At 35.4% G+C, this 12306-nt stretch overlaps 2 protein-coding genes across 2 annotated transcripts; one reads left to right on the forward strand and one right to left on the reverse strand.

The window, feature by feature from the left end:
* The first annotated feature begins 844 nt into the window (after nucleotides 1–844).
* On the forward strand, nucleotides 845–5701 carry guca1d (guanylate cyclase activator 1d). Its single transcript, XM_052588812.1, has 4 exons — nucleotides 845–1542; nucleotides 2244–2393; nucleotides 3066–3153; nucleotides 3233–5701. The coding sequence occupies exons 1-4, from the start codon at nucleotides 1348–1350 to the stop codon at nucleotides 3370–3372; spliced, it is 573 nt and encodes a 190-aa protein (XP_052444772.1). The 5' UTR covers nucleotides 845–1347; the 3' UTR covers nucleotides 3373–5701.
* Nucleotides 5702–5862: 161 nt separating this feature from the next.
* On the reverse strand, nucleotides 5863–9749 carry LOC127986535 (probable dolichyl pyrophosphate Glc1Man9GlcNAc2 alpha-1,3-glucosyltransferase). Its single transcript, XM_052588811.1, has 13 exons — nucleotides 9435–9749; nucleotides 9155–9233; nucleotides 8881–9074; nucleotides 8638–8744; nucleotides 8464–8531; nucleotides 8149–8275; nucleotides 7944–8047; nucleotides 7358–7478; nucleotides 7094–7233; nucleotides 6810–6949; nucleotides 6639–6736; nucleotides 6483–6555; nucleotides 5863–6391 (listed from the first exon to the last, which is right to left on the reverse strand). Exons 1-13 carry the CDS (start codon nucleotides 9521–9523, stop codon nucleotides 6157–6159), a joined length of 1575 nt encoding a protein of 524 aa, XP_052444771.1. The 5' UTR covers nucleotides 9524–9749; the 3' UTR covers nucleotides 5863–6156.
* Between the last annotated feature and the right edge of the window lie 2557 nt (nucleotides 9750–12306).

Consider the following 12306-nt stretch of genomic DNA (forward strand, 5'->3'; position numbering starts at 1 on the left):
TCCCTCGTCACCACTTCCAAGTGAGAAGAGTCAGTGATCTGATCGGCATGTGGACAAAACGAGGCTGGGAGATCATCAGGTCAGATCACCAATAGCATTAGCATTCAAGTGTTGCATTAAACTCCATTACTCATGAATTGCAAAAAAAAAATTTCATTTCTATTTAATTCACAAAATGAAAGTGAACAGGATTTTTTTTGTTTTTGTTTTTTGTAAAACTAAAAAGATTGAGCCTTTTAAGTTTGGATTTAGCTGTTTTTGTAAAAATGTTACCTAGTTATGCAAAACATCTTATTTGCATAATTCTTTTTTTTTTCAATTTAATTGATGCATGAATTATGCAAAACAATAAATCCTACAATAATACTTAAGTATAACATTAAGTATAAAATGTTATGTTGATTCTGCATGATCAGAAACTATGCAGTAATTTATCAAATAAATTTAGGGATGCAAAATATTTTTTCCTATATCAGTTAATGGTCTATGTATATATATATTTACATTTTTAAATTTAATAAAAAAAAATTAAATATAAACTAAGTTTATTAATCATTCATAAAGCAAATAATTTAAAACCATGATTATACCATTAAATGTAATTATATATGTATGTATATGTATATGGTTCTAGATTTTTTTTTTATATATAATTATAAAAATTATATAGAATTTTAATGTGTTATCAGCCATAATATGAAAAGCAAATTACACACTATATATATATATATATATATATATATATATATATATATATATATATATATATATATACACATACACACACACACACACACACACACACACAGATAATTTATGTATACACAGTATTATGCTGCAATGCCTATATTTACTTGCAGTCTTTAAAATGATTGTTTATAGATTTTTTATTTATTTATATATTTAGCCAAAATTGTCAAATTTTTATGTGATGTTGTCAGCTATAATTTGAAAACAATGATCAGTATCAACCAGAATTTTATCACTCCTATTTAAGTTTTAAACGTATTTTGTAAAAATAAGAGTTAGTCTTCATTGAGAGATGGCTGGATCAGTCTAACTGTTATATCTCCCAGGACTGTAAGAAAGCAAAGTGTGAGGTGGCCTCTGATGCACTCTGCACTACAATGACCGCACAAACGCTTCATCTGCAGGCTGAACGCTCTTATACAAACATTCTCTACTCTGTGCCAGTTACTCTATAACAGTCAGGCCTTGCCATTATCCCATTAGCAGTAGTTATTTTAAGGCTTTTTATTGGTACCTGGATCTAATAGGTTTAGACATTCAGTATCCTGGAGGCCAGTCTGCACTTCGCAGTCGGAGCTCACAGGACCAGCGAGGGTCATGGGGAACACACACACAAGTATGGAAGACATCCTCGCTGAGGACATGCACCACTGGTATAACAAATTCATGCGGGAGTCTCCATCAGGTCTGATCACACTTTTTGAACTCAAGTCCATCCTGGGACTGCAGGGGATGAATGAGGATGCCAACAGTTATGTGGACCAAGTGTTCTTCACTTTCGACATGGATGGGGTGAGGATTGATTCTTGAAGTGATTTAACTTGGTTACATTTGACTGTAATATCAGTCTCAGCATTGTGATTTCTGAGGATTGTGATGGATCTAATACTGCATTCGTGCAAATCATCTTTCGCACCAGAGATCAGATTGGTAAAACAAGTTAAACTCTGGTGGTAAGCCATTTATCATTTACACAGGTGTTCAAAATATACTACAAAAAGAAAATACATCCAAAACCTCCATTTTGGGTCAGTGCAAAATGTTATTTTTAAAACATAAATGAGACAGTATTAATATATTAAAATTGAAAATATATATATAAAAAAAAAACATATATAAGGAAATATTAGCAACTAAATTATTTTTTTATTCTAGCAATATTTTTTGGCCATTTAATTTTACTGTTATATTTTGCTATATCGGTACTGAGTCAACAGCAGGTTATATGATATATGATGTTTAATAAGAAATATCGTTGTGTAATTCTTCCAAGCTCACTTTATTGGTTTACTGATATGTTGAGTCAAGTACAACACTGAAACTGTACAGCTTAGAGGAGAAAAGCTTATAATGTAACAATGTTACGAAGCTTACACTGATTGAAAACAAACAAGCTAACATGATCTCCTTGGCTGGATTGTTCATATTAAAACAGCCTAACAAAAAATATTGTAATATGAACCATCCCCCTCTCTTTTCTCCCTTTTCTTTAGGATGGATACATCAATTTTGTGGAATATATCGCTGCTATCAGCTTAATGCTCAAGGGAGAAATCAACCAGAAGCTCAAATGGTACTTTAAACTTTTTGACCAGGATGGCAACGGAAAAATTGACAAGGATGAATTGGAAACAATATTTACTGTAAGTGAAAAATTATTTCCAACAACCGTATCCCACATTATGCAATATATAATATGCCCTAATCTATTATGTACTCAACCATGTAGTGCTTCATTCATAATTGGAGTCTGATAGCCCCGACCCCTTCACAACGTAGTTACAGATGAGCCTGTGAGAGTTGAGTCCATGAAGTGTCCAAAATAACACACTAAGTGCATCATCCGGGTATTTAAAGTGCACCTTTTCTTGATGGAATTTTCATTGGTAACAAACGTAACCGATTAGTGCATAAGTACATAACATGGGATGCAACTGATGACATATGTTAACCTCTGATTAGGCTAATCACTGAATTATCTACATTTATATTTTCTCCCACATCAGGTCTTGGTGAACGAACCAAAAATAGAACAGAACCTGACTTCAGATTGGGTCAGGTTAACATGGACACTGGATCAATCTGCTTAACTTGTGGATGATCTGATTTAATCCAGTTACAGAACTGTCTTCCTTGTGCAAAGGTTTCTGAGACTGACACTTCTTAAAGTGGAAATAGTGTTCAGATGACCTCGGGTGGCTTCTCCACTACTTTATACAATAATGCTGCAGGTCTAGAGATGGGAAATTGTAATTGAATTTCATCTGTTTCTATTTAAAAAGATTTGAAGTTATGTTTTTTTTGTTCTACAACAGGCTATACAAGACATTACAAGAAATCGTGACATTGTGCCAGAGGAAGTAGTGGCTCTTATATTTGAAAAGATTGATGTTAACGGAGAAGGTGAGAACCAGTTCGTTTATTAAAAACCTCATTTATTCACATATATAGATTCTACATCTCTCTTTGCTTAAACCTTCAGGGGAACTGACGCTCGAGGAGTTCATTGAAGGAGCCAAAGATCATCCTGACATTATGGATATGCTGAAGAAATTGATGGACCTCACCCCAGTCCTGGTCATTATTATTGAAGGGCGACAGAAACCAATCAATGGGAGTTAGGTGGGTTAAACGTCAACTTAAGGACAGAGAAACCAGAAAATTCCCCACCTGAAAACCAAATGATTTCAGAGTTTGGTATTCCCACTCTTGAGGAACAGATGCAGCTTCCCACCACACCTGGGTGATCTCTTCAACAGAAAAACATGGGGAACTTTGGGAAGACTTTCACCCAAGCATTGTGCTGTCTGACCCCAGTGGAGATACCAAGCCTTGCATCTGAGCTGTCCTCAGCTGAACATTGAACTTCTAATGCTATAAGGGTTTCAAGAGACTAAGGAACTGCTGACAAGGCTTAGGAGTGAGCAATGTGGGGCTTTTTAAGGAAAGGCTCAGTGGAGAACACTGAGCGCGTGTCTAGTGACTTTCATTAGGTGAGCACATCAACTGTTTATGGCATTACTATATTGCCCTAAGAGTGAACTCTGAGACAGTACATTGCCGACGTAGCCTGAATTGCCCTTAAAACTGTGAAATTAATGTAATTAATTAATTAATAGAATATAGAGCAGTGGTTCTCAACTGTTTTATAAAGGACATCCAATGGCAACCCAAGTTTACTGTTCAAAATGTACCGGTAAATAAAAAAAAAGTCTATATAATGTTGTATATTACAATAAACAATATTTGGCCACAAAAGGCTGACATCTTTGATTATATTAACCATGTGGGAAGTTGTGCCTGTTTTGCCGTCAGTGACCAATCAGAACAGACCTAAGACCCATTTCTCATTTGAGACCCACCAGTTGAGAACCACTGATATAACATCACAAATAAAGCACTTTATCAAGGGAAAGTATCAAACTTACCTGATAAAGTTAGCTGTGGTTGTAGGTGCAAAAGAAATTCATTAAATGCATTTCCATATATCATCTTTTTAGCTGATCTAAACTTTGCTGTCAAAACAGTAAAACGAAAAGTCTTAACAATTATTAATTGCATATTCCAAACTTGCATATACTATACTCAAACCATTCAAAGGTTTGAGTTCGGTAAGAATTTTGTTTAATTTACTATTTTATTTTGGGAGAAAAAAATCTTCAGTAAGGACACATTAAACTGATCAAAAGTGACCAAATGCAAAATCAAAGTAATCAAAACATTGTGCAAAAAGTATCAGTTTCCACACAAAAAAATTAAGCAACACAGCTGTTAATTTAAATTGTAATAGTATTTCACTATATTACTGTTTTTACTTTATTTTTATCAAATAAATGCAGCCTTTGGTGAGCTTTATGCTCAAAAACACATTACAAAATCTTACTGACCCCAAAAATCTGAATTTGTAATGCACATATTTAAATGTATATTTCTGAGGTCTGCATGTGTTTGTTTTTCCAGTCTTGAGTCTTCTGGAGAACCCTTGCACTGGAAAGCACAGGCAAATCACAAAATGACTTTTACTATTGGAAATATTTTAAAAGCATCACTAGTAAGCAGATACGTTTGTCTTGACTGAGGCTTGATCTCTAACACAAAATTTAAATTGTGCAATTATAGCATACAATAGATAATCACTAGTGAGACATTGTTCAGTTGATGCACACCAGAGACCGGGGCCTTGTTTATAAACTGTGACCCTGGAGCTGAAAACCAGTCTTAAGTAGCGAAGGTATAATTGTAGAAATAGCCAACAATACATATATGGGTCAAAATTATCAATTTTTCTTTTATGCCAAAAATCATTAGGATATCAGATAAAGATCATGTTCCATGAAGATATTTTGAAAATCTCCTAACGTAAATATATCAAAACGTAATTTTTGATTAGTGATATGCATTGCTAAGAACTTCATGTGGACTTTGAAGGCGATTTTCTCAGTATTTAGATTTTTTTGCACCTTCAGATTGTGTACAAGCATACGCACAAAAAAAGTGCACAAATCTGCTTAGAACCTGAAGTGACAATAAGCACTATTCAACATCAATGATTGATTTTTATAAAATATGAACATTGGCATGGATTTTGTGTTATAAATGTGGTCCCAGAACTAAGGCAGTATATGGACTTTATTTAGCATGATTTGAGTTCCACAGCTGTTTTTGTTATGTTGAGTTGGCACCTTCACAAGAAGACAAGTGTGAACTGTTCGTGATTTCTTTGTTTTTTTAAATAATGTTTTTAATGAAAGACACAAATCCTCGATATGAAGCTTTGAGATTATCGTTTTCACCCTATACTTCACACTTGCCTACGGTGACAAATCTCTGTATTTGATGATTTTCACTCTAGAAATATTTCAGGAAAAACAATGAGGTACTTAGAATCAGGTAATATGTCAACTGGTATGGAACTTTTATGTTGCCTTATTAATAAAATGGGTTAAAAGTTTCAGTTTTATTTGTATACTATTACATTTTGAAATTAGCTTTTATATAGTAAAAAAAGCTTTTATAGTATTTCTGTTTTGCTTTAATTTTATTACATTTTTAGTAATTGTAGTACTTTTATTTCAGCAATATTTCTTTAATTTTATATTTTTCAGTCCAATATTTATATTTAAATGACTTCAGCTTTATTTCAAAGTAATACACTGCAGGCCATAGGCAGGGTTACAAAGCAAATACATTTATAGAAACACCTTTAGAAATAAACATTTGTATCATAAGCTACATTATAAAATTATTAAAAGAAATAAACAACTGAGTACCAAGATACTCATATCCCATAAACCATCCCCAAACAAATTCCTAGACATCAGCTACAAATCATTCATTTTTGTCCAATAAAAAAATATTGTCCACCTCATCAGAAACGAGCAGCCTCCAGCACCTGAATCACACGACTCACTGCATTTTCATCTTTTTACTGTTGTCTGAACATGTCAGGAGTGAAATGTATAGTCTGATGAAGGCATATGACACTCCCAGAGCACAGTAAACGGAGGTGAGCATGAGCGGGAGGAAGGGAAATGTCTTCTTCCAGACTGTCAGCGGGTAAACAAACTCACAGATCAGCTCAAGAGGAATCAGGCCCAAGAGATACATCACTTCCAGCGGCTTCAACAGAGCACCGCCCTTCCTGGAAAAACAAATGAAGAATCACATTACCAATGCTTTGCTCAAACATAAAAGACAATAATGGCCCAATAATCCCAGTTTAATGAACAGACCTGAATAGCGTTTTTAAAGAAGTGAGACTGAAGATTGTAAACAGCAACATGAGAAATATTTTGATGGGCAACTCTGGAATTAAAAATAGAAATGTTTAAGAATTACAATCAGTGATGATGCAAAACACTTGTGAGTTGTTCTGAATGGAAACGTACCTTGGGTTGTGAAGAGGAGTGGAAATAGAGAATAATGACCGGTTATACTGAGGATTAGAAAAATCCTGGCATCCTCTCTACTCTCTACAGCGAGCAAACTGAAAAACAAGAAACCGTGTTTAGTAGTCAGCGGGCGAATGTGCTCATGTAAGAATACCTTCAGATGAACACCTTAAAGGAAGTATGGCCATCAGAATTGCTTTCTCATGCACATGCCAACCAAACATAAAGGATCCAAGGGCACAGATGACAAGGCAGCGCAAGAATCCTCTCGCTCCATTAGGTCGATGCCATATCCTGAAAAGTGCAGGCTGCAAGAGAGCAAAAATGGTATATGCATCAGAGCTTGGCAAATCTAGAAATCAATTTTCTCTTTTTTGTATTGATCATTATTAATGTGTCAATGAATGAAATTAAGGCCAATTTAGCAATACACATAAAAAAGAAGAACTCACCAATATTGAGAGTACCGTACAAACAAGGGTTGCTAAAGGAGAGACCGAAGGAAGCACCGAGTGCTGAAACTCCTGAACCAGACCACCTGTCATTGAGGCCTTGGGAAACTTGTTAATATCAAGCAGTTTGAATTTCACACCTAAATAAGTGAATTAGCAATGATCAGGATAAAATCAATTGAAATCATAATATGAACATACTTTTTTTTTATATATGTGTAACCTATAGCAATACAACGCAATTGTTTGAGTTATTGAACATACCCAGGATGGAAAAAGCTTTATCTGCTATATTGTAAAGTGCCCAGATGTTTGGTGCCCAGTACGCATGACACAGACCACGCTTGAAAGGGAAGAGACGTGACAGGACTTGTGGAAGCTGACCCTTGATGAATAAAGATGAATACAATTGATGAATCTCTTTGATAAACTAAAACAAATGCAAATCGATTTATGCTCACAAAGACTGCATTTATTTGATCAAAAGAACAGTAAAAACAATAACATTGTGAATTATTACTATAAATAATTGTTAGATAATTTTTTTTTAATAATTTAAACTTTTGCATTTTATGATATATATATATATATATATATATATATATATATATATATATATATATATATATATATATATATATATATATATATATATATATATATCATAAAATGCAAAAGTTTAAATCAACAGCATTTATTCAAAGATAAATTGTATGTAAAAATTTAAAAACTTGTTACTCCCACTTCTGATCAATTTCATGCATCCTTGCTGAATAAAAATGTAAACTGACTTTACAGTTGAACAGTATGTGTTTATATGAAGAGCTTTGTTCATATATTGATAACAGACCAGTGCTATAAAGGGTCCAAATGACACTGCGAAAGTAGACAAGACAATAGTTCCTAGAGTTACAAGGCGCATAACACTGAAACTTCTCCACTGCACAGATCCATCTGAAAAACAAGATTTCAACGTAGAATTTGACAGTCTTTATGAACACACACACACACAAATACATATACAATACATATAAAGATGATAAAGACTGTATTACCTGCATTGCTCTGGGTGAAACAAAAACATCTCAGCAGGTAGACACCGTATGCAGGTGCGATGTATAGATATATATGCTTCAAGTTTAAAAGTATTGAAAACAGCAAGGCTCCTTCAAAATGTCTATTCTGTTAACACAAAATCATTTTCAAGATAGAAACTCAAATTCCAAGGAACTTTGCAGAAAGTCAAATAAGACAAAATATAACAAAATTCTATTTAAAAGCATGTATAACACAAATGCATTTCAAATTTGAGATTATTAGTTATGTCTTCTTTATGAAACTCACTAAATAATAGAAATTACAGTTAATACCTGGAAATGTCTTGCTATTGATAAAAGAAGAACTCCAAAAAGGAATCCGTTATATTGGAAATGAATATCTGCAGGAATTCAGTCAAGCGAAATTAATTTCAGGTAAGGGAAATGAATGTGTGAGCCACATCAGGGCATGCATGATGTATCAATGTTCCAGATCTCCAAGGATACGATCAACAATTAGAAGACCAAAGTTCCACAGCAACAACACTGTCAGGATAAAAGATGGCTTTCCCTGGAGGTCCTTTCCTTTGTCTTCTCGCAAACATCTGCAGCATCTAGAACAGTACAAATGTTCTTCATCTCAGATTCAACATTTAATATCGTCTTTCATTAAAATTATCTTTCAAACCTAAAAAGACAAAGGCACAAAAACTACTTTGGATCTAATTGTGGCATGTAGAGGCTACATACTCTTTAACTGCATAAAAGAAGAGCACATCAGCCACGATGACTGACAGTCTTTGGAACAGGATTGTGGCTGGACTTGCATAACTCAGGTTCTGAACAACCAGCATCTCCTTATCAAAAAACCTGGCAATATGAGAGAGTCCATATTCAAACAAAGCAAACAGGGGAGGATAATCCAATGTCCACTCAGACGTAGCCTGAAAATATACAAAATAAACCAAAAATTAAACCCGGCGTATGTATTTGTTTGAAGAAGGTATGTAACCCATAAGACTACCTCATGATACCACTGTGATACTGGCAGACTGTGAGTCAGGGCGAGCCAGTTCCTATGCACTTCAAAGTCCGTAGAATGGCTGGAACACAATAAATATGAAATTGCTCGGCATTAGGTGATGAGAAACAATCATTTCCTCTTCGTAAAAGGAAGACAGAATGAATGAGTCTCGAGTATTTGGTCGCTCTTCTAACATAGCAATGGGTTTTCCGTTTTAATGTGATCATATGAGAGAAAAGGTAACTTATATTATGTGAGATAAATTGAGATAAACACTTACTAGGCGTTTATCAAAAGACACTTGAGAAATGAAACTCCGAGAGCCAGAGCAATAAAAAAGCGCTGATCGTTAGTCATGGGAGCAGCCATGACAGTTTCCTAAAAGAAAACTTTATTTCTTAAAGCCGAATTACAACCTTTGGGTGGCGCAATGTTGCTGACATAAACATGTGCTCCTGCAGGGCGCGCGCGGCGGCTCAGAAACTCGACAGCTCCTTAGAGCCAAGTGTATCAGGACCATAGACTGGATAAAAACAGAAAAGGACGTTGTTTTATATGTGGCCCGAGATAGCCTATTTGCATAATTCTTTAAATCTGAAAATTAATAATCCGCCCCAGTAATCCCTACAAATTCATGTTTAAACCTTAAACCATAGACTGTATAAACACAGGGATCACAAACGACTGTGATTGGTCAGTCATTAAAAAAAGTAACGTCCTTTTACGTGACATTTCAGTAGCCAACCCCACCCCTAAACTTAACGTCACTATGACGTCAACCAATCAGGTATCATGGTGTAAAAACTCCCTGATCTGGTAACTCCTATTACTTTCCTGCAGAGACCTATACTTGATGGAATGGGTAATAATTAATTTATACACAAAGTATCAACTGCAATAAAAATAAATAAAAAAATCAAAGTTGTACCTCTACACATATATGACTTAGCAGTGACTTGTTTGGAAGTCATAAAGATAATACTGATAACAGACAAAATGAATTAATCAAGTGCTTCGTTAGTGGCTCTTCTGTTTGTTGATGCAAATTCTTTTTATGGGCACTAAGAAGGTTAAATTGAATCATCTGTGTATTATTTTCTTTTCTTTTTTATATATTTTCTTTAACAGAATGCATCTTTACCTGCTTGGCAATATATATATATATATATATATATATATATATATATATATATATATATATATATATGTGTGTGTGTGTGTGTGTGTGTGTGTGTGTGTGTGTGTGTGTGTGTGTTTTCTTTTTTTAAGTTAGAGGGTCAAATAAAGAGGGCCAATTCTTGAAGATGGCTAAGGACTCACTCAGCTGCTCGGATTGAGTTGGGCAGGTCATTCTACCATGAGGGAACATTTAATTTAAAAGTCCATAAATGTGACTGTGCTTCTTTGGGATGGCGCAATAAAGTGAAGTTCACTTGCAGAACACAAGCTAGAGGGCACACAAGTCTGAGGCAATACATTTAGGTAAATGGGTACAGAGCCAGTTGTGGTTTTGTAGGCAAACATCAATGTCTTGAATTTTATGCGAGCAGCTATTGGTAGCCAGTGGAAATTGATAAACAGAGGTGTGATGTGTATTCTTTTTGGCTCATTAAAAATGTATTAATTGTAAAGGTTTTATAGAACTGGCTGGAAGACCTGCCAAGAGAGCATTGCAATAGTCGAGCCTGGACAGAAAAAGAGCTTGAACAAGGAGTTCTGAAAGAAAGGGCCTGATCTTCCTGATGTTGAATAAAGAAATTCTGCAGGACCAGACAGTTTTAGCAATGTTGTCTGAGAAAGTCAGCTGATTATCAATCATAACTCCAAGGTTTCTGGCTGTTTTGGAGGAGTCTGGTTGATGGGCCTAACTTGATGGTGGAATTGTAATGGAACAATGGGTTTGCTGGAATCACAAGCAGTTCTCTCTTGGCAAGGTTGAGATGAAGGTGATGGTCCTTCATCCAGCAAGAGATGTCTGTTTGACAAGCTGAGATGCGGAACGTCGGATAATCAGGATGGAATGAGAGGTAGAGTTGAGTGTCATCAGCATAGCAGTGGTATGAAAAGCCATATTTATGAATGACAGAACCTAATGATGCCATGTAGACAGAGAAGAGAAGTGGTCCAAGAACTGAGCCCTGAGGCACCCCAGTAGTTAGATGTTGTGACTTGGACACCTCACCTCTCCAAGATACTTTGAAGGACCTATCTTATAGGTAAGACTCAAACCACTTAAGTGTGGTTCCTGAGATGACCTTTGCCAATAGGGTTGAGAGGAGGATCTGGTGGTTAACCATGTCAAAAGCAGCGGACAGATAAAGCAGGATATGTACTGAAGACTTGGATTCTGCTATTGCCAATCTTAGGGGTTCAACAACTGAGAGCAAGGCAGTCTCAGTTAAATGTCCACTTGTGAAGCCAGATTGGTTGCTGTCAAGGAGGATCGTTCTCTGTGAGAAATGCAGAGACTTGGTTGAACACAGCACATTCAAGAGTTTTTGCAATGAAAGGAAGAAGGGAAACAGGTCTGTAGTTCTCTAAAAGAGATGGGTTGAGGGTGGGTTTTTTAAGTAGTGGAGTTATACGAGCCTGTCTAAATGACAAGGGAAAAACACCAGTGTGGAGGGATGTGTTAATGATGTGAGTGAGTGCAGGTACAACTGCAGGAGGAGATGAGATGGAATAGGATCAAGCGGACAAGTAGTAGGATGATTAGAAAGGATGAGTTTGGAGACTTCTGCCTCAGAGAGTGAAGAGAATGATATGAATGAGTGTATGTTTGCTGGTGATATGAGCTTGACGGATTATGGTGTGGAAAATTGTGCACTGATGTTTTTAATTTTGTCAATGAAAATGTGGCAAAGTCATCAGCTATTAGAGATGAAGCAGGAGGGAGAGGAGGAGGACAAAGGAGGAAGGAAAATGTTTTAAAAAGCATGCAAGAGTTAGATGAATCGTTAATTTTGTTATGGTAGTATGTCATTTTAGCAGTGGAGACATTAGTAGAGAAGGAAGAGAGGAGTGACTGATACACATTGAGGTCAGTAGTATTTTTGGATTTGCGCCACGCCCAATATATATATTAATAAATGCTGTTTGGCCATTTTTATTTTTTTACATCAATAATATCAGTTTTTAAAAGATCTCTCCCA

This window comes from Carassius gibelio, chromosome B21 (genome assembly GCF_023724105.1).
Source record: "Carassius gibelio isolate Cgi1373 ecotype wild population from Czech Republic chromosome B21, carGib1.2-hapl.c, whole genome shotgun sequence".
In the NCBI taxonomy this organism is placed as follows: Eukaryota; Metazoa; Chordata; class Actinopteri; order Cypriniformes; family Cyprinidae; genus Carassius; species Carassius gibelio.

What these genes read in the sequence shown, in the direction of transcription:
- guca1d (XM_052588812.1), top strand. Translation starts at nt 1,348, where the DNA reads ATGGGGAACACACACACAAGTATGGAAGACATCCTCGCTGAGGACATG. An exon ending in TCACTTTCGACATGGATGGG is followed by an intron (nt 1,543 to 2,243) that starts GTGAGGATTGAT and finishes CCTTTTCTTTAG; the next exon opens with GATGGATACATCAATTTTGT. An exon ending in AATTGGAAACAATATTTACT is followed by an intron (nt 2,394 to 3,065) that starts GTAAGTGAAAAA and finishes GTTCTACAACAG; the next exon opens with GCTATACAAGACATTACAAG.
- LOC127986535 (XM_052588811.1), bottom strand. Translation starts at nt 9,523, where the DNA reads ATGGCTGCTCCCATGACTAACGATCAGCGCTTTTTTATTGCTCTGGCT. An exon ending in ACTCCTCTTCACAACCCAAG is followed by an intron (nt 6,556 to 6,638) that starts GTACGTTTCCAT and finishes TTTTAATTCCAG; the next exon opens with AGTTGCCCATCAAAATATTT. An exon ending in TCTTTAAAAACGCTATTCAG is followed by an intron (nt 6,392 to 6,482) that starts GTCTGTTCATTA and finishes TTGTTTTTCCAG; the next exon opens with GAAGGGCGGTGCTCTGTTGA.